Genomic DNA, 22,388 nt, shown 5'->3' with positions numbered 1-22,388 from the left:
TTCAGTTGATAAAAAATGTATACAAGATTTTATTTCTGTCTCATTCTTCACAAAAACATTGCACTAAAGTATGGAATCTGTGAAAGCTAACAGTTTGATTTCATGTTTTGTTTACTGCTTGTTGAAATATAAATTGTACATCTGTTCCTGAAACAATGTGTATTTATTTTATTTTTTACTCTTAATACATCCATAAATCCACAAAATGAGCATTTTATGCAATAAATTCACATTTCAGACAGAACGTTTTGTTTTCCTTTGTACCAGGTGCTTTTTTTTTGTGATTAGCAGATGTGTGAATTGTGAATTGTACAATGGGCACGTTCAACAATCGCCAGAGCTCCTAACCAGATTGAATCCAGATGCTGTCTACTAGTAGTTCTAGAGCATTACCAGGTGGTCTCTCTTAGCAATGAGGAAAATAGTGGTTTATAGGCTGGTTGGTGAAAATAATGATTTAGTGAGTACTTGATGAAGCTGAATTTAATAAGAGGAACAGTATGTATTAATTGGGTGAGAAGTGTAATGTATGTATGTATGTATGTATGTATGTATGTATGTGTGTATGTGTATTTTTGGGCTCAATATCCTGTGCTAAGTTGCAGTTTATCTTTCTCTAAATTAGTTATGCAGTATTGGGCTGTTAGAGGAATTAAAGGAAATGTTTATATGAGGCCTTTTGGTGAAGGACAGTATGGATATCTGAGAATGATTAGAGTGACATGATATGAAAATATACATTTATGGTCTACCTGGAGAGTACTGTATTATCCTTCTGAATGGTAACCATACTGTATATAAAGAGTTGTTACTATTAAGAAGCTATTGCTATATCAGTGTGATGTTATAGGTTTGGTTTTGTTTACTTATTTTTTTACATTGGCCATAAAACCCTGTTCATTTAGATCCTCTGTACATTCCTTTCCCTCAACAATTCCTGGATATTACTACAAACCTATTTTATAGATATAACTATGTATACAGTTTGTAAAAATATCACTGATAGTTGCTGCAAGGCACTGTGTTTTTTTATTATACTCATGCAGGTGCCTTATAGTTAGCTACCCATGAAAAGCAGATCACATAAATGGAAAAGCATGTCTCCTCATTCTAATTTATCAGTGTTCTCTTACATTGGTAGACAACCATAAAATAAAATTGTAATGTTACAAGATCACACTATACATAATATCAAAATTATTAGTATTGGTAAAGAAGACTTTCAGTACCAATTGAATTAAAAATCCAGGAGCCATTCCTATAGCACCTCATATTCTTGTGATCTCATATATCTTTATGCTGTCAATCATGCCCATTGAAAATATGAAGTGCACAAAAGAGGTCCATCTCACCAGTTGTGTGTAGGCTGAATAATCCAGGTGACTTATTATCTAGTTGCTATGAATTTACAAGGAACAGAAAAAAGGGAATAATAAAGGAACACCTATAAAACTGTAGCTGATATCAGTGTACAGGCAAAGAACAGGTTGCAATCAGCACAGTACATGATCTACACACATACATTAGCCATGTACATAACCCATGCAACAAATTATGACCCACGCCCATTATTGAAAGATCCACATTTATATACAGTACTTTGCAATGCACACAGGTGCTATTATTAAGCTAGGCCAATGGCATGAACTCTTAAAAATCAAGGCAGACTGTGTGTGGCAGAACAGGAGAAGGTAATGCAACAACATGATTGATGATTTATCAACATGGTTTTCGCCCGTGCAGATTTTTTTGACCAGTTGAAAAAACATCACGGGCATTGAATAGATCGAACGTAAATTCAAAACAGGCGAAAAGTGCTGTTTTTTCGACTGGTTGAAATAACGGTACTAATTGACTACCCCCCTATAAATGTACTCGATATGATGTATTTCCTTACTGTAACTATTTTGTAGAATGTTGCAATCAACTGTAAAATGCCTTGAGTCTTATTGGAGAGAAAAGCTGTTTACATATTTTTTTATTATCAATATTATTATTATTATTAGTAGTAGTAGCAGTAGTGGAAGTACTAGTAGTAGTAGTAGTAGTAGTAGTAGCAGCAGCAGCAGTAGTAGTAGTAGTAGTAGTAGTAGAAACAGCAGCAGCAGTAGTAGTAGTAATATTTTTCTGTACAGTTCTTTTAAAATAAAAGCAATAAGAACAATATCAGTGAGAAGACTTTTTAAAACAAATAATGAAACATTTTTTATACGTCAGCATTTCTGTTTGAAGCAACAGTTTATCACTTACAGTGTGTGCCAGGAGAGATCATTTTTCTCCATCAATCAGCAGCAGAGCTCTGTGGTACTATATTTTCAGAAAATCGAGCTATAGTTTTTAGTCAGACTCAGTACATCAGATCCCAATATGTTATACGGTATGCAGGAGTAGTAGGTATAAATGATTTCATCTCATCTTGAGAAGTAATTTCACTGTATACCTCACAAAGACTTAAAGGCTCAAAGTTAATAGTGTGATTGCGATTCATAGCTAGTCACTATTGGAATCAATTCTGATTTGGTACTTTGTCCCTAGTTTAACTGTAAGGAAAGGAAGCTTTCAAGCAATATATCAAAATAAAAGTATTACCTAATGGCAGTTTTATTTTTCCTTTGGAAGAATTGGAAATGTAGCAAATAAAGTATAACTTGTATTCAACTAACTGCTTTCCACCAGTGAGTGATAAATGATTCAATGCAACAAATGCTTTAGCAGTAAGGAAGAAAAATCATTTAGTTTTGTATCATTATAGTTACAATGTTAGTTATACTTAACAGGAACATTAATTATTTTATTGCATATTCCATAGTGTTGCAATGCAGTCTTCATAAAATGTATTTATTATAAATAACTTATCTTTATGAATCCAGTTTTATGGATAGTCTTGTTTTCCTAAACACTGCAAAATACAGTGTATACATTATTAATAATTATAAGTATTAAGAACATTGAATAATGTATGGAAGTACCCAGTTTTAATCATAATTCAGATAATAATAATAATAATAATAATAATATTAAAAATAACTTTAAGATTAATATTGTATATCTATTAGGTGAAGTGTCATTACAACAAATAAAAATATTCAGCTGCAAAAAAATATAGGTATTAAAACTCATTTGCATCATTGTTAATTTGTACAATTTACTCTGTATATATGCAGTACATATTAATCCTTAGGTAAATATTATTGGAGTTTTAGTGTGATTATATTTGTTGGCCTTATCTCTTGTGAAAGTGACCATTACTTTTTTTAAATGTTTTCACAGAACATTACCAGTTATATGTTCCTGAATCAGCGCAAGTTGGCTCAGCTGTTGGCAAAATCAAGGCTAATGATGCAGACATTGGACTAAATGCTGACACCAGGTACTCAATCATCAATGGAGATGGTGTTTTCTCCATATCCACTGATAAAGAAACAAGGGAGGGAATCCTTTTACTTAAAAAGGTAAACTGTTCACTTTGATAGATATTTAATTATCATGGATGTACTATAGTTCAAAATAAGTCTGTGCTGTTAAAATCAGAGCTTCCCTGACCCGAAGAGTTTTGAAGTAGACTTCATCACCATGCAACTAACTAAATTACTGATGCAGCTATGTTTATATACCCTGTACTTGTCCTATATTGTTTTGAGCTGTAAGTCACTGTCTTCATGTTTTGCTTATTTGTTTACTCTGTAATTGGGCTCTGTGGATCCCATGTGGCACGATATAAATAAATGATGATAATAATAATAATAATAATAATTAATAAATTAATGAAAGGAAAACTATAGTTGAAAGATATTTTGTCCCTTTGTAAAAACATATAGTGCTGTTCACGTAAACCAGTGTTTCCCAACTTAGGGACCCTAATACCGCTTTCAGATCGCTAATGCCGGGTCGCACTCAGGAATTGGAAATGGGTCCTTCCCAGGTGCGACCCGGCATTGGACCCTTAAAACTGGCTTACTGACCCAGCATATTGCCGTGTCGGGTTGCCATCGGTGGCGGGCACTGCAGGATCATTGGGGGTGGGTGCGGGTGCAAAGGTGGTACTAGGAGATGAGAACATCTCTGCAGCACCTCTCCCTACAGGTACCTGGTCGCATTAACATGGGAAACCCATTCACACTGCACCTGACCCAGTAATAGCCCGGGAATAACTCTTCTTTATTCCCGGGTTGAATTATCAGGTCAGGTGACCCGAGAATTCGGGACTGACCCTTTCACATCTCACAGCCTCCCACGTCAACCCGACATTATACTGGGTTGATACCGGGTTATTTGTGCGGTGTGAAAGGGGTATCAAAGAGCACATTTTACAGATCTCTTTAGAATAGCAATTGATATATTTGGCTCCATGCGGATCTTTCAAAAATGTTTTGGCCGGTAATGAATACACCTGTGCACCATCTATGAGATCTGTAAACATGCACTGTTAGGGGTAGCTGAGGGCTGGAGTTGGGAAACACTGATGTAGACAGTCTCTGCCTTCTATTACAGATCTAATAAGGCACAGGTTCTCATACTTGGTCCTGAGAACCTCACACAGTGCTTGTTTTGCAGGCCTCCTAACAGAATCACAAGTAAAATAATCATCTTCACCTTTAAAAGTGTGTCATTGAGTAATAAATTCAACTACGCACCTGCTGGGTTACCTGGAAAATGTGGACTGTTTGGGGTCCTGAGGACCGATTTTGAGAAACTATGCAATAAATGCACACATATTTGATTGTATTGGTTTCATTTTCAGAAAATTGTAAAAATATATATATATAATTAAATGATTCCTACATTGTCTACAAAACATTAAAATGTAAATCAGTTATGTGTTAAATTTATATCTATATGCTAGTGAATTAGCTGCTAATTAAATAAATAATTTATAAACATTAATACATCAGGAAACTCTGGTTTGAGCTGCAAGTTTCTTAGTTTCAACATTTTCATTTTACATTATGGATTTTTCATTGTATTATACCTATTTATATGTTATCACATGTATTTTAATTGTGAATTTCTTTGTAAATAAAATGCAAACAGGTTCAAGTTTTAAAGAGTTTGTTTTGTTTAACTGTATGTTTTTGCAAAAATCATACCATTAATGTCTAGACATTACCATTACCATATAATTAGAATATATTAGAACATCCATATAGATCTTGCTCATAATTTAATATCAAAAGATGTTCATGTTTTTATCCTTAAAATTGACATTACCCAATCAATCCTGATTTGTATATTTTTATGTTGTTGTAGTTGCTTTATACATTTCACCTGAACAAGTTACAGATAGGGTTGGGTCATGGGCAGAATATGCAAACCTGATGATAAAATAAGCCTATTACAGGTCAGAAACAAGTCATATTTTTGAACATTATTGCAAAGCTTTTTAAGGGTCATTCATGAAAGGTTGAGCAGTTTTTGCTATTTTACCTAAGTTCTTCTTAATCTGTGTGTGCCACTATTTAAGTTCAGGAAGTAAAGAATATTGTATGCTGTAGTGTTTTCTTTGGAATATCCTCAGCAGCACATAGTACTGTATTTCTGAAAACTCTCATACTTCTCTTGTGGTTGGTCATAACCTACCCACTTGTGAGATTGTGCTAGTAATGACAGGTTTTCTTGTGACAAATGCAATGTTAGGAGACGGGAAGGGGGTATACTAGGTAGCATGTATCCAAAACAAGGTGCTAAATAATTGCATTATTGTTTTCCTTTGAAGACCAGGGGAATTGATGTCTAAACAGTGGCACTATTGTTTTTGAAATAGCGGAATGAAAAGAGGGGGAAAGTTAAAGATATAAAAACAAAAAAAACGTAATTCATGGTTGAGTTTTCAAATGAGAATCAGAATAATTTCGTACTGGTAGAAGATGTTTGTCAATTACAGTATGTACATACACTGTAGTAGACCTATACATGCGTTCTCTGTGTTTTAAGGCATGCTAATAGGTAATTTTCTGTACTGTACTGTATCTGTGCAAAATTCAGAAATCAGAACCATATTTCAAACAACAAATTAAAAACAGCATGCCAGTGGCAGTAAGCATATTGGTTAAATTAGGTTTAAAAAAGATTTACACCTTCATTCAACTTACTGTAATCTTCTAGTCATTTTTACTGACATTCATAACAGTTAGAAACTTATGTTTTCATCTGTTTATTAGATTAATTAGCTCATGCACAGTAAATCTGAAATGTTGTGCAAACTGAATATTATGGCAGAACAGATCTTTTTGCAGTGGTGTTACTTTTGGTGATTGAATCCTCAACTTCAACTTTTACTTCTCAAATCAGAATGATCATTTCATACTATCATTATAACTAGGCTGTCTGTTGCCTAGGTACCAAAAACTGAGCAATTACTCCACATTTCCACTTGTTAACTGCACTTGTTAGTGCAGCTGAGGCAATTAGTGTGGTTTTGTTTTTCACTTAGTTACGTCAGTTTAAAAGGCAGTTGGTGATTCTTCTCTGTTCTCAGAAAGCCACTATTTAGATTTAACCTTGGCTTGCCTTGGATTTTACTTGTTTGCCTGCTTTACTGACCTATTGCTGTTGCACATATTATTTCCTCTTCCCAAGGACCATAAGGAGTGTGGTGTGTCCGGAGTTGTCACGCAGGGTGGGATCTCCTGTAGACAGTACCAGCCATACTTGCCTTCAGCTGCAATCTGCACCCTGCTCTGGCTCATGGCTCCAGCACTGTGTGGCGAGAGACATTGGGGGTATTCAATTTTTAAAAAAGTCAGTTGGGTTTCTGCTTTTTCTTATCTAATAGACAGGAAAAACCAGACACCTATCCAACTTTCAAACAATTGAATTCCACCCATTATGTCTTCTCCCACACTGCCATGGGATCCAGTGGTGGCTCCAGAGCTAATGCTGCAGCGCTGTCCAAAATTCAAATAGGAAAGACACAAAACTGCCATTCCGAACGCTGACAAACATTGTCAGCCATAACTTACTGGCAGTTGGTGTGGCTCCACTATTTGAATTTTGGACTGCGCTGCAGCCCCACCTCTGGAGCCACCACTGGTGGGACCTATTCTGCTGGTCAGAGCACCTTAAGGATGCTACAAGCAGCAGGCTACTGGTCCAGAGAAGACAGACCTGCCCACTTACCCTGTGGGACACTTAGTTAAAGAGGGGGGCGAGTGTAGGACAGGGTGCAGCAGCACCTTGTTATGGGGCTACTCATCCCTTATATGTTTACTGTTTGTTTACCATTTATCTACCTTACTATATCTGGTGTAGTTTCCCTTGTGAGTGTTTGGTGCTGTGCATTTTGCTAGTTATCTGCATTTTGTTTTTATACACTGTACTGTGGAATTACATCTCAGGAAGTTTTTGCTATACCTTGTCTAGGTAAAGTAGGTGCACCATAATAACTTACAGTATATGTGACATGATAAACTTTAACTACTGTATGTTGCTTGAGACCTGGTGGAATGTAAGTACTGGTAAGCATGTTTTACTTTATGGGAAAGGTGACTGCTATAGTATACTGTACATTACATTTTTAGGGTTGGTTTTGAAAGCTGATCACATAGGAGAATGCTGTTCATGACCATTGTATTAGTAGAATGAGTGAAATTTAATGGCCAGTTTCAGAAGTAAGACAATAATTATTAAAGGCATTTTTGAAATTGTCATTTATCTTTAGAACAAATCCTTGAAATTATATTTGAAGTTACAGTCTCTAAATATTGGAATATATTAACTTACTTATACAGCAATAACATGAAATATAATATATCTGGGTGTCTGTTTAAATGAAGAGTATATTTTCTCCTCAATTCATTTTCTAATACTCATAACATAAATGCTGCATCTCTTCATTTTTAGTGTACTGTACTGTATCTGGGCTTACAGTAGAAATACAGATACAACACTTTTCTTTTAGATTCATTGCATGTAAATAAACTTAGTTCATTCATTGTATTTAAGTTATAGCAAGAGATATGAAGTGTGGGAGCGGTAGTGCCATTTAAATAAAATAAATGTCATATACAGTATTAGTATTCCTATTCCAAATTCACAAGTAAAGTAACCTGTGCCATTCATACTGCATGTGTCCCTTTTAAATGCTGAAATATCAGAATGTTCATAATGGTGATGTTGACCATGTTGACATTCATTGCGTAGACAGTGATGAAATGTCGACATGTTAGAATGTCAACATATTGTACCTGGTAGCACAGCGGTGATTCACATGCTCCTGATGGCTGCAGCAACTTCAGTGACATCTTACAGGGACCCAGAGTCTTGGGACTGTGACATCCATGTCTTCTCGTATTTGGGTGAGTATTTCTCCTTTATCCCTAATCCTCCCACTAGGGTCTAACCACCCCACAGCCTAGCCATAACATACCCCCACAGCCTAACCTAACCTTCCTGTTCTGTCCGCAGCCAAGCACTACTAATAATACTCTGACAACATCAACATTTCAGCTGTCTACATTCTGACAATGTTGACATGTTGTATCAACATTTTAATAGTGTCAGTGTCATAACTGTCGCCATTGTGGTGTATAATTAAACTTGATGTACAGTACATGTTTCTAAAACTATGATTCAACATATTTCCTTGGACTAAACAGTTGGTTTGTCAAACCCTTTTATAGAGTACCAGGCTTTACCTAAATCTGGAAAATTGCAGAAGGAAAATTGGATTTTTTTTATCTCTAAATTATGAAACTGGTTTCTTTGAAGTGAAATGAAAATTTTGTCTATAGTTTAAATGTTGGAATTCATTTTAAAATAACAATGTTCTTTTTGACTATGTCAGAAATTATTTTCTATTTCTAATATAAAAACATTTTGCACTTCATGTTATATTATTATACATTTACTCTGCAGTGTTGATTATATTGCTTTGATGATTTTGCTTTTCTTCAAGGCTGGTTTTTAAAGTGATGTTCACAAAATAGATTCCTTGTGTTGCAGTTGAATGATGGAAAAGAAATTCTACTTTTTTATAATTTTTTTTTACATTGTTCTTGGTCTATTGCTTGATGAAAAGTGAAGAGCTATTCATATACGCAATAGTACAACCATAATTTCATACACATTTGCTAAAAGAAAAATATATCAGGTGCCTTAACGCCAAAACAATATGAATGTGGCTCCATCAAAAAGAAAGGTGATAGCTAAGCCCCAAGACCTAGTACTCATTACTATTACCAAAACATTTACAATCTAACTACGTGAAGATGGGGATACATTTTTTTTCTACATAATTGATACTTTGTTTTATGTTACATTTGTGACCTAAACCAAGTGAAACACCTTCCACCTACCATTTTTTTAAATATATGAGTGACTCTGACCATTGTACCAGGTTTTTTTTTTTTTATTCTATTCATATATACTAATTTCTGATAATATGTTTTTAACCTGAAGTACATTAAATCAATAAAATCCATGTCAAACTTTGCTAATAGCCTTTGAGGCTTATGTAATAGCCTGTGAGATGCAGGCTGTGAAGAAAACTCTTGAGTAAGGCATAATTGCCGCTTTAAAAATATGGGCATAAAATAGAAAAACTATTACAGAATACATTGCATGCTGGGGGCCACCCAGCACAGGCAAAGCCACCGAGCATGCGTAGTGCCACCCAGCGATGCGATCCCAAATCAATTGTAATTGCATCGCAAAAACCTTGAAATAGAGGTAGTAACCTGTATATGCAGCCAGGATGAGTATCCAGGTGCACCGCCACCATGTTTCCTTTGCAGGAGACGCAGGCAATGTCATCCAGCCACCCGGAAAATGGCCATGACACGCTTGCGTTTCCCTAGCCACTTCCCCCCCAACACCGCAATGCTGCCCCAACTGCCTGCTACCTGTGTATCACTATGCAATCCCATCCTTTCTGGATGTGTTCGCATAGTGAAAGTGCATGCTTACACAATGAAAACATGGCCATTTGCGATTTTATTAACATTGCGTCCACCTCTGAATTTGCCTCCAAAGTGTACTAAATGCTCTGTTCAAATATCTTTGGTTATGCACATGTGCTCCTTCAAAGTCTTTCCAGTGCAGTTACATACAGTACATGTAGGTCCTTCTTTTTTGTTTAAAATACACACTTCATACTGCACATGCATACAAAATATGCATACAAATACAGAGTGTCTGTGTGAAGACTTGGGCACAGCTTACATTTCTAAGAACTAATGGTTATAGAAGCAGTATGGGGGATGGAAGAGGTGTGCTAGTGTGAGCAAAGTATCAATGAAGTTAACCAAGTATCATAGCTTATAGCCTGGCATGATTGCCATAAATGTGGATGGATGTGTAGTGTGGGTACCTCCCACAAGCCCCACAAGCAGCAACATGCTACAAGAGGCTGGACTGCTCATACTATAACAGAGAAAATCAAAGTGTGTAATCCGCCTGTTAGAGAGAGACAAAGCATTAGCCCGTTAATGGCAAAAAGCATACAGATATCAATAATACCCTGAAGTTTATTGGAAGATTCACACCCAGTGTTTTCCTATAGTTTGAATAAAACAACATGTGATTAAGGGATTAGCAAACCACCACACATCAGATGCATTGTCTTCCTCCAAAATGCAGGATGTTCAGTACAGTGGTATGAATCTAAAATCCACATCTGATGACTGCCACTTTACAAACATGCACTCTACAACCATGAGTGCCTTAGTTAACAAGCCTCTGGAGAAATTGCATCTTACTCCTTGAGGCGGGGTCCCATCTAGCACTGGTGGCCTCTTCCTATCATGGTATTGGTGCCTCCTGCTCATACCCTCTATCCAAGTAACACTGCTTATTTCTTTATTTCAGATACTTTCACTTGTCGCACTTAACTAACTGATCTCTGTGATGTGTCCCCACAACAGAGATCGTTGCAGTGTGGTCACTTATTCAGTGATATATGTCGGCATATCTGATCTCTGATCTGTTTTCCATTGTATGCTTCACACCTCGTACAGTAGAAGCACTTTAGCTGATTACAACCACACATCTCTGATTTGTCTATATAATTTCAAGAGACCCCTTCTTTTCCTAAATGCAGATTACGTAGATGTATATAATACAAATGCTAGAGAAGCTGCCACAACATGCAGTGTGGGACAGATGGGAGCTGCTGCACATGCCCAATGGTAGCAGCTTCTTCTACCTTGTAATCTGTGTGTGGATCTTAGTTCTCAATCAGTGCACTACACCAGAGAGTAGGTGCCTGGAAGAAGAGGCAGGTAATTTACCATCAGGTAGGAGACTGAAGGGTCTATTCGTGAAGCAGTGAAAAGAGTGGAGAAGTGAGCCAGTGGAGAAGTTGCCCATGGCAACCAATCAGCATTGAAGTAACATTTATAATTAGCATACTTTAAAATTATACAGCACAGCTGATTGGTTGCCATGGGCAACTTCTCCACTGGCTCACTTCTCCACCTTTTTCACTGCTTCATGAAGAGACCCGAGTGCTTAGAAAGCGCAGTTCTGTCTCTTACTGGTTCTATTACATTTGTGTATTTATTATGAGATGTTTAACCTTTTGCTGACCACTTGTTATTTATATTAGTTTAATATGTTTGATACAGCGTATACTATACACTATATATAACTGTAATTATTAAAACAGCACTCCAGACACTATTCAGTGTATAAAAAGACCATTGGGTACATATGTAAGTCCAGCGTCGGTACTAGGTTCTTCTACCACTCCCACAGACTCTGGCATTTGTTCCAATGTTCCGCAGAGAAGGAAATTGTGGATTGCTTTTGGAAACCCACCTCTAGAAATCCTGCATTTGCCTCTGGTGGCTATATCTCTCCTCTGGCGCTATCCAATTAGCCCCGATGCTGGCATTTATCAAGGATTTTGTCCAAATGTGCAATAAGAAGCCTTTTTTCCATAATCGTGACCATGAAAACACATAGGTCTCTCACTTTTTGTGAATCCATTGTGTTTTTCGCATGCAACTACAAAATTTTCAAATGGAAAAAAAGGGCTGTTTGAATAGCCAAAAAGAAAATTGAAGATAAAAAAAGCAAAAAAATGTTCATGCCCGAAAAAAAATTTCGGCTAATTTGGTATTCTCTATCACTATTGTCTTTCAATTCCTTTAATTGCCAGTGTTTATAACTGACCTATACTATTCTGAATAAATTCACCATGCATATGTTTTTTTCTATAAGGGATGTGGTATGAAATTTTTTTTTGATCAGCTATATTAAATAAAAGTTGTTTTAAATTAACAAACTTCTTCAATACAGATTTTTATTATGTTCATTATATATGCTGGTTACAATTCGGTATATACAGTATTTTGAGTATACAGTAGAGTGTGCTATATATTGCCATTTCTGTTTAGAGCATTTGCTGTTTTGTTATCTATATTATTTAGACTCCTAGGTTGCAGCACTATCCTATTCCTGCAAGAATATTGTAGTGAAATATATATCTTTGAATAATTTTCACCTAATAATGGTGGTAATCACTTTAACACAATTTTGTTTTGTCTTGTTTTCTTGTTTCTTCTTTCAATACACCAGTGACGTGGGGTAAGGTCAGTGGCTGGTGAAGCACACATGGGGGTGAGTCTGAGGGGTAATAATGAGGCACAGTGGGGTAGCAGTATAGACAGAGGGGTAATATAACAGCAATAATCTGGCACATACCTGCAAGATCCAGTGTCCCGGGTGGCTTCTTACTTGAGCTGCCACAGCTGATGGTAAATGGTTAGGAGCAGGGCCATGGATAACAGACAGGTAGCGAGAGTGGCAAGGGCAGAAATCAGGTCAAAGATGGGGAACGGAACAAAAGTAGAAAACCAGGTGCCAGAGGACACTAGCAATCTGGCTATACCGATAAAACAAACACTAGCTGCCACAGGGCAAAAAGGTTGCCGGCCCCACACGAAAGTAAAACACAAGTAACAAATAACCTGGCACTAGTGTGGTTACCAGGGAAGCGTCAGACTGCAACTTAATGTCAAACAATACCTTTTATTAAAACAAAAATAGCACAATAACTCCTGCGAGTCTAGCAATAAGCAGACATAAATAAATGTGTGTGCGAAAGCCTTTGGACAGCTCTCATTGACACAATGTTGCAAAAGATTATTAATAAAGAATGTTATGAAAGTATAGATACTGTATGCTCCTAGAGCTTGTCTGTAGCAGTCCTTGCACAGTGTGTGCACTCCCACCGTGGACAGGCAGACCTTGTCAACCTTGTATGAAGCAATGAAAGCTCACTGTGTTATGGAGCCAGACCTCTCTCTGGGGATTGCAAACCTGCTGTCCTGGATTGTGATCATCAGCAGCAGTGTCGGCGGTAATCACTCAGCACTGATAGCCAGCAACCAGCCAGATAAATGTATGTGCTGGGACAAGTATACAGGGGTCTATGTACTAAGCCTCGGAGAGAGATAAAGTGGATGGAGATAAAGTACCAGCTCCTAACTGACATTTTTCAAAACCAGCCTATAACATGACAGTTTTGAGCTGACTGGCTGGTACTTTATCTCTGTCCACTTTATCTCTCTCCAAGGCTTAGTACATAGAAAAACACAGCTCAGTGCTAGATCTGCTGTCCTGTCACATCTAAATGCTGACAGGGGCATGCTTTGATGTGGGCTGAAGGCACAGCCCCGTCAATGAGCCATGCAGTACTGTATGTACAGCTGCTTTTTCTCTTCATTTTTTTCAATGGGTTTTTGCTGCCTGCAGCTTGGCCAGCCCCCTGCTTCTGCCTCTTTATTATTATCAGTGGGAGGCAGAGCTCTCGCTGACACTCTTCCGGATTTCGCTGCATTTTCAGGGAAACAATTCTTAGAATACTGTATTATAAAAAAGATTTTTATGACAGAGAATGTGCTATAAATATCTTCTTTGTATTATTTTAATCATTATGACAGGTGAGGCTCCTCCTCCCCTGCCTCCCCTGACTGCACATCTCTGCTATACACAGTATTTTATTTATACAAATATCTGTAATAAAAATGTCTTCAAAGTAAAGCTCACCTAATAATTTATATAATTTGTCCACATTTCCGTAACAGGAAAGTTCATTTACTTTTTGCAATGTTTTCTCTAATTAAATCAAATCAAATTATAGCGCAACAGTATTTAAGAAGTGTCCTCCTGCTACAATTTACAAATGCACAAGAGATATAGGGTCTGATACAGATATGAACACATATGTGGCTGTGGCAGCTTCCTTTGGTCTTCCACTTATTTGTGACTTTATATTAATGCTGCAATAAGGCCTTTCCCTCTTGGTACTGAGGATGGAAGCTCCCACTTTTAATTTCGTTAGATGCTGCATTACTGCCTAGTACCTCTTTAGATGCCACCATCAGTCACATCATCAAAACTTGCACCAGTCTTATGGCAGGTGCAGACTTCCATCAGGTACAGGTGGCCTCCAAAGTGAATGATTGAGCATCGGTGTATGCAAACACTTCAGCAACATGGCCACAACGGGTGGTCTTCTGTATGCCGGCGGTCGGGCTCCCGGCGCTCAGTATACCGGCGCCGGGAGCCCGACAGCCGGCATACCGACACTTATTTTCCCTCGTGGGGGTCCATGACCCCCATAGAGGGAGAATAAAATAGTGTGGCGCGCGTAGCGTGGCGAGCGCAGCGAGCCCGCAAGGGGCTCATTTGCGCTCGCCACGCTGTCGGTAAGCCGGCGGTCGGGCTCCCGGCACCGGTATGCTGTTTGCCGGGAGCCCGACCGCCGGCCAGCCGTAGTGAACCCGCCACAACATTCCCATAGCATGCCCATAAGGCCATACATCTGTCTAGCCACCACCTGCTTTAGGAACATCCAACACTTTTCCAAAACAGTTCAGATATTGTGGGGTAAATTTACTAAAGGTTCTAAATTTGAAAAGTGGTGATGTTGCCCATAGCAACCAATCAGATTCTGTCTATCATTTTCCAGGCAGCAACAGAGACATGGCAGACATAATCTGATTGGTTACTATGGGCAACATTACCACATTTTAATTTTAAAACGTTTAGTAAATTTACCCCTCTGCATTTCAACTGCAGCAGTGCCTTTGTGTGTACAAAAGATCACTCAACTACATGAACACCGGTATTGTGTGCAAAGCACTTTAACTTCAATAACTGGTAAAATCAGAATCACACACAATGTGTGAACACATCATAAAATTATTATATTTAATGAACAGTATGAAATGATAATATGGTACAGTTATATTGTACATAGAAATGTTTAGATGCAGCAGTTGTAGTTTATTATTTACTTTGTAAGAGGTGATCTCCAGTTGAATATTATTTTTATTGGTTGTAAACTGCATTATATGTTTTTTATTATTATTATTATTATTATTATTATTTCTATCTATCATCTCTGAGCTTAATATAAAGTCCTCTTTTGGAGTAGACTACGGAACTACTTACTGACTCTTATTGAAAACTGTCCAAACAAAAGAGCCCATCTCCAGGACTTGGCAGTCAGATGTAAATGAAATTAATTCATTTGTTAGAATGCTTGTCAGTGCCTTCAAGGTGAAGGCTGAGAAGACAGTGTTAAGCACACTGGTGAGAAAGAACAAGTTGCTAAGGAAACTCATAAATAAATGTCCTGACACAAAATGCCAAAACAAGCTGTAGAAAAAAAGAACAGAAATTAGAGTGTCCACTCTGCAACTATGCAGCTTAGGAGTGGCAGCTAACTTAGGAGCCCTCCAACACCTTATAAAGCAACAAAGCTCTGGCAAACAAGAAAAAAATGGTAGTGTCACATCTAGTGAGACTAGAAATCGAAGGTTCAATACTAAGAATCAATATATTAAATGTAAAAAATAGAACACTAATAAAGATATTCAAAACACAAGTACAGTATAATAAAAAAAAATATATACGATTTTTAGGTAAAAACAGATAACAAACTATAACAATGGATTCAAATAACTGTCAGACTTCTATATGAATAAAAAATATGCAGCTAGAAACATAATTTACGTGGAGAAGATAAATGTTGCAATTGCATTGAAAACACCATGTGGCATTCAATAGATAATTGCTCCATTTAACTTGTAGTAAAACCTCCAAGTGATTTCCAACCACATAGTGGTAGTTCTGATACATTGCCATAGAGTGAACAATAAATAAGGTAATAATGTTGACAGTTGATCAATATATGCAGCAAACCTTTTTCCAAAGTACATATACTGTGGAGCTCCAGCAACCACTCAGATAGTAGCAGGAGGACTAATGATAAGCTGTAGTGCAGCTTGTATGAATAAGCTCAAGCAGTTTAATGTACAGTATATTTTTCAATGGGATGTTGCATTGATCAATCAATCGAGGTGAGGCAGGAAATCATTGTGATGTGTTACAATACAAGCAGCACGGATGTACGCAGCCACTGAATGTACTGTAATCTCAGGCTTGATAAATGCCCTTTGAAATGGAGGTGAGTCCACGGCAGTCAGTGAGTATCTCATGATAGGACTGACAATAATGGCTGCAGTAAAGCTAGTCAAACTGGCCTGCCATCATTTCTGAATAAGTGGGTTGAAGGCCAGCGATATGATATATTGTAGCAGCCTGGTCTCAGAGTGATATGTAGAGTCAGCATGTGTAGTGCTGTGGCTGTTAATATAGGGCCTAATTCAGACCTGATCATAGCAGCAAATTTGTTAGCAGATGGGCAAAACCATGAGCACTGCATGGGGGGGGGGGGCAGATATACAGTAACATGTGCAGAGAGGGTTAGATTTGGGTGGGGTGTGTTCAAACTAAAATCTAAATTGCAGTGTAAAAATAAAGCAGCCAGTATTTACCCTGCACAGAAACAATATAACTTACTCAAATCTAACTGTCTCTGCAAATGTTATATCTGCCACCCCCCTGCAGTGTGTGCAGCTGTACTGTAGCTGCTGCTGTCAGGTTAGCATATGTCAGCCACAATATTCTTGCCACTAAGGAAATTCTTCAGCTTAGTTTCAGGATGCACATACTGCCAGATCAGAGAGTGTAACTATACTGTAGCCACCATGGTCACACACTTGCCACATGAAATAGGTAGCCTAATCTGTGCTTCTCCAATATGAGTAAAGAAACTTCCTACAATTGCACAACCTTTGGAGCCTTAACTTTTCCTTTCCTTTCCTTTGGAAAAACTCTGCAGAAGGACTGGCTGGGGTCCAGAGGATCGAGTTCAAGAACCTATGATGTATAATAACCAATCTTCCTAATGTAACTGTTGTAGCAAATATTTTACATTTGTGAAAGTAGCAATACATGGCAATGTATGCAAAGTTTATTATGAGTGTATTTTACATACTTATATGGTCAATAGTTTCCCAGTAATTATAGTTAATACATAATTGAAGAGTTACTAGAATGCTCATAAGATGGATGGTGGGGACCCCTCATGCATTTCATCCTGGAGATTTTGATTTTGATCTTGAGGCCTGAACCTTTTGAAAAAGCCTCCAGTACATGTCACACCTCCGATTGCCAAAGCAACCCGGAATTATCTAGGCACAATTAAAAACACACAAGCTACCAAATAACATCTGAATGAACAACAAGAAACACCCTGTATAATTGAGGACAATATATATAATAAATATAGCTAGCGGAGTATTGTGGCTTGGGATCACAATAATATGATCTCTGTATGAATCATAGCTATATCAAAAATAAACATATTGTCCCCTGTAATACTGAGTCATGGATTAAATCAAACAAGTATGTAACAATAATACAAGAAATTAATCAGGAACAGGTATATAGGAAAAAGCAACATAATAACAAAAAAGTTGCCAAAAGAATTGATAAGGTCACTACACGTTGAGCGATCCGCCACCGAGCTGCCCAACGGCGGATAAGGCGACTGGTGACCCAGCGACGGGGGGGGGGGGGGAAACGGGAGGACCCGGCTCCATAGAAGTGCAGGCAAATATGAACGAGATCGTCCATATTGGCCTGCATGCACAGGCGACGGGGCACCTTGCAATAAATGAGCGCGGGCCAGGCATCGTTCATCGCTGGTGCCTCCACACTCAAAGATATGAATGGTATCTTTTTCATTAATGAACAATATTGTTTATATCTTTGAGTATTATCGCCCAGTGTGTAGGGCCTATTAGAGAACTATCAGCAATAAAATACATAATTATAAAAATCTTTCAATTCAGGAACACATTTAAATTCAAATGGTCATTTAGACCTCTGAGTTTCACAGTGTCCAAAATGTGGATCCATTTGGACTCCAGTTGCAATAAACTTTTATGTCTATCACCCCTCTGCTTGCTATCAGGGACATGATCAATAATGTGTGTCCAAAGATAGACTTAGAATGTTTATATTCAGCAAAGTGTCCAACTAATGGTTGTCCATAGGTATTTCCAATAAGGACAGTCCTAATAGATGTTCAATGTAAGGCCATGCACTCTTTAAAGGTGTGTGTAGTCTTGCTAATATAGAAAAGCCCACAAGGACACTTCCCAGTGTGTGGATGGGAGAAGTATCTCGTTGCAATCAAGGGCTGACATGTCATGCACCCACTGCACATATAATAGCCAGGATTCTTCTATTGAATCCTAACATAAGTCCGCATATAGTGATGTCAGAAAAGACCACCAAATAACAGATGTTCTTTCCCCTCTGTTATAGAATCAAAAGAAGAATCCTGGCCTATCTGATTGGCATTTCCCTACCTATAACAAATAAAATAGCAGGAATCTGATTGTACTGCATGTTATGCTGCCTAAAAATACCTTTGAAACAGCATTTTTGGCCAATACATCCTTAATGTTTTCTACTGCTTATACTAGCAATATAGTGTGTGTGTGTGTGTGTGTGTGTGTGTGTGTGTGTGTGTGTGTGTATATATATATATATATATATATATTAGTGATGTGCACAGGAAATTTTTCGGGTTTTGTGTTTTGGTTTTGGATTCGGTTCCGCGGCCGTGTTTTGGATTCGGACGCATTTTGGCAAAACCTCCCTTAAAATTTTTAGTCGGATTCGGGTGTGTTTTGGATTTGGGTGTTTTTTTTCAAAAACCCCTCAAAAACAGCTTAAATCATAGAATTTGGGGGTCATTTTGATCCTATAATATTATTAACCTTAATAACCACAATTTCCACTCATTTCCAGTCTATTCTGAATAGCTCACACCTCACAATATTATTTTTAGTCCTAAAATTTGCACCGAGGTCGCTGGATGACTAAGCTAAGCGACCCAAGTGGCCGGCACAAACACCTGGCCCATCTAGGAGTGGCACTGCAGTGTCAGACAGGATGGCACTTCAAAAAATTGGCCTCAAACAGCACATGATGCAAAGAAAAGAGAAAAAGAGGTGCACGGTGGTCACTGGACGGCTAAGCTAAGTGACACAAACACCTCAATATCACAGGAATTATTTGTTCTAATCAATGGTATTATTGGTCCAAATCACTAGAAGAAAATTACAAAATCATAGGAATTATTCGTTCTAATCAATGGTATTATTGGTCCAAATCACTGGAAGAAAATGACAAAATCACTGTAATTATTCATTCTAATCAATGGTATTATTGGTCCAAATCACTGGAAGAAAATGACAAAATCACTGGAATTAAATGGCAGTAATGTCGGGAATTATATCAAATGGCAGTACCACTGGACATATACGGAAGTGTCAGACAGGATGGCACTTAAAAAAATAGTCCCCAAACAGCACATGATGCAAAGAAAAGAGAAAAGAGGTGCACTGTGGTCGATGGACGGCTAAGCTAAGCGACACAAACACCTCAATATCACAGGAATTATTTGTTCTAATCAATGGTATTATTGGTCCAAATCACTGGAAGAAAATGACAAAATCACAGGAATTATTTGTTCTAATCAATGGTATTATTGGTCCAAATCACTGGAAGAAAATTACAAAATCAATGGAATTAAATGGCAGTAATGTCGTGAATTATATCAAATGGCAGTACCACTGGACATATACGGAAGTGTCAGACAGGATGGCACTTAAAAAAATAGTCCCCAAACAGCACATGATGCAAAGAAAAGAGAAAAAGAGGTGCACGGTGGTCACTGGACGGCTAAGCTAAGTGACACAAACACCTCAATATCACAGGAATTATTTGTTCTAATCAATGGTATTATTGGTCCAAATCACTGGAAGAAAATGACAAAATCACAGGAATTATTCATTCTAATCAATGGTATTATTGGTCCAAATCACTGGAAGAAAATGACAAAATCGCTGGAATTATTTGTCAAGATCACTGTAATTAATAATTATAAATCACTGATATTAATTGGTAAAATCTCGCTATCGCCTGCCTAGTGAAGTGGAATCTAGATGGGATTTTGTACCAGGGACACAATAACTTCATCAATTGTCTAAATCCCAATGCACTAATGGCGGAAAACGGGCACACGTGTAACAGCGCACTGATTGTACTGAGAACTGATTATACTGATCACTGATGATAGTACGGAGAACTGACACTGAGCAGCGAGAACAGCACTGCACTATTGTACTGTAGTATACTGGTCACCACAATGCAGCACTGACACTGAGCACAGATATTAAGCACTGATCAGGATACTAGAAGTGACACGGTGCAGCAAAATAACGCTATGGCCTACTGTACTGTACTACTATATACTGGTGGTCACCACAATGCAGCACTGTACTACTACTGTATATACTGGTCCCCACAATGCAGCAAATATATTGAACACTGATCCAGAGATTAGAACTGAGTCTGACACGGAGCTGCAAGATACAGCAATGGACAACTGTACTGTACTACTATATACTGGTGGTCACCACAATGCAGCACTGTACTTCTATATACTGGTCCCCACAATGCAGCACAGATATTGAGCACTGATCCAGAGAATAGAACTGAGTCTGACACGGAGCTGCAAGATACAGCAATGGACAACTGTACTGTACTACTATATACTGGTGGTCACCACAATGTAGCACTGTACTACTATATACTGGTCCCCACAATGCAGCAAAGATATTGAGCACTGATCTGGGGAATAGAAATGAGTCTGACACGGAGCTGCAAGATACAGCAATGGACAACTGTACTGTACTACTATATACTGGTGGTCACCACAATGCAGCACTGTACTACTATATACTGGTCCCCACAATGCAGCAAAGTTATTGAGCACTGATCCAGAGAATAGAACTGAGTCTGAGACGGTGCTGCAAGATGCAGCAATGGACAACTGTACTATACTACTATATACTGGTGGTCACCACAACGTAGCACTGTACTACTATATACTGGTCCCCAGAATGCAGCAAAGATATTGAGCACTGATCCGGAGAATAGAACTGAGTCTGCCACGGAGCTGCAAGATACAGCAATGGACAACAGTACTGTACTACTATATACTGGTGGTCACCACAATGCAGCACTGTACTACTATATACTGGTCCCCACAATGCAGCACAGATATTGAGCACTGATCCAGAGAATAGAACTGAGTCTGACACGGAGCTGCAAGATACAGCAATGGACAACTGTACTGTACTACTATATACTGGTGGTCACCACAATGCAGCACTGTACTACTATATACTGGTCCCCACAATGCAGCAAAGATATTGAGCACTGATCCGGAGAATAGAACTGAGTCTAACACAGAGCTGCAAGATACAGCAATGGACAACTGTACTGTACTACTATATACTGGTGGTCACCACAATGCAGTACTGTACTACTATATACTGGTCCCTACAATGCAGCAAAGATATTGAGCACTGATCCGGAGAATAGAACTGAGTCTGACACGGAGCTGCAAGATACAGCAATGGACAACTGTACTGTACTACTATATACTGGTGGTCACCACAATGCAGCACTGTACTACTATATACTGGTCCCCACAATGCAGCACACTGAGCACAGATATTGAGCTTTTCAGACAGAGAATGTAGCCACGTCCTCTCCGCTCAATCAACAATGCACGAGTGAAAATGGGGGCGACGCGCGGCTCTTTATATGGAATCCGAATCTCGTGAGAATCCGACTGCGGGATGATGACGTTTTCCCCCGTTCAGGTTTTGCGTGTAAGGCGGGAAGAACCGAGGCTGCCTCGGACCACCTGAAGTTCGGGGGGGGGTTCGGATCTCGACGAACCGAACCCGCTCATCTCTAATATATATATATATATATATATATATACATACAGAAACAAAAGGAGGGGGCGCACATAGTGCAAATCACTTATATTTAAAACCAGTAAAATCCCTTTAACAGAGGATCCACATTAACACATAGGCATACCTCCCAACATGACCCTCTCCAGGAGGGACAGAGTGCTCTGCTACTGAACTTCCCTCTTAATTTAGGATTGCCATCACCTGTGCTGAAACACCTTTCTTATCCACTAACCTGTTCAACAC

The 22,388-nt window shown here is 38.3% G+C and overlaps 1 protein-coding gene across 2 annotated transcripts in view; it reads left to right on the top strand.

Annotated features, from left to right (window-relative positions):
• The window catches only part of CDH18 (cadherin 18), a 947,256-nt gene that overhangs the window by 781,371 nt on the left and 143,497 nt on the right, over positions 1–22,388 (top strand). For both annotated transcript variants that reach the window (XM_063922963.1, XM_063922961.1), the window contains exon 6: positions 3,271–3,452. In XM_063922963.1, the coding sequence (XP_063779033.1) occupies positions 3,271–3,452 (182 nt within the window). The remainder of the gene's footprint in view (positions 1–3,270; positions 3,453–22,388) is intronic.

This window comes from Pseudophryne corroboree, chromosome 5 (genome assembly GCF_028390025.1).
Source record: "Pseudophryne corroboree isolate aPseCor3 chromosome 5, aPseCor3.hap2, whole genome shotgun sequence".
In the NCBI taxonomy this organism is placed as follows: Eukaryota; Metazoa; Chordata; class Amphibia; order Anura; family Myobatrachidae; genus Pseudophryne; species Pseudophryne corroboree.
The sequence above is the reverse complement of the archived record's forward strand: the minus strand, read 5'-3'. Positions and strand labels throughout refer to the sequence as shown.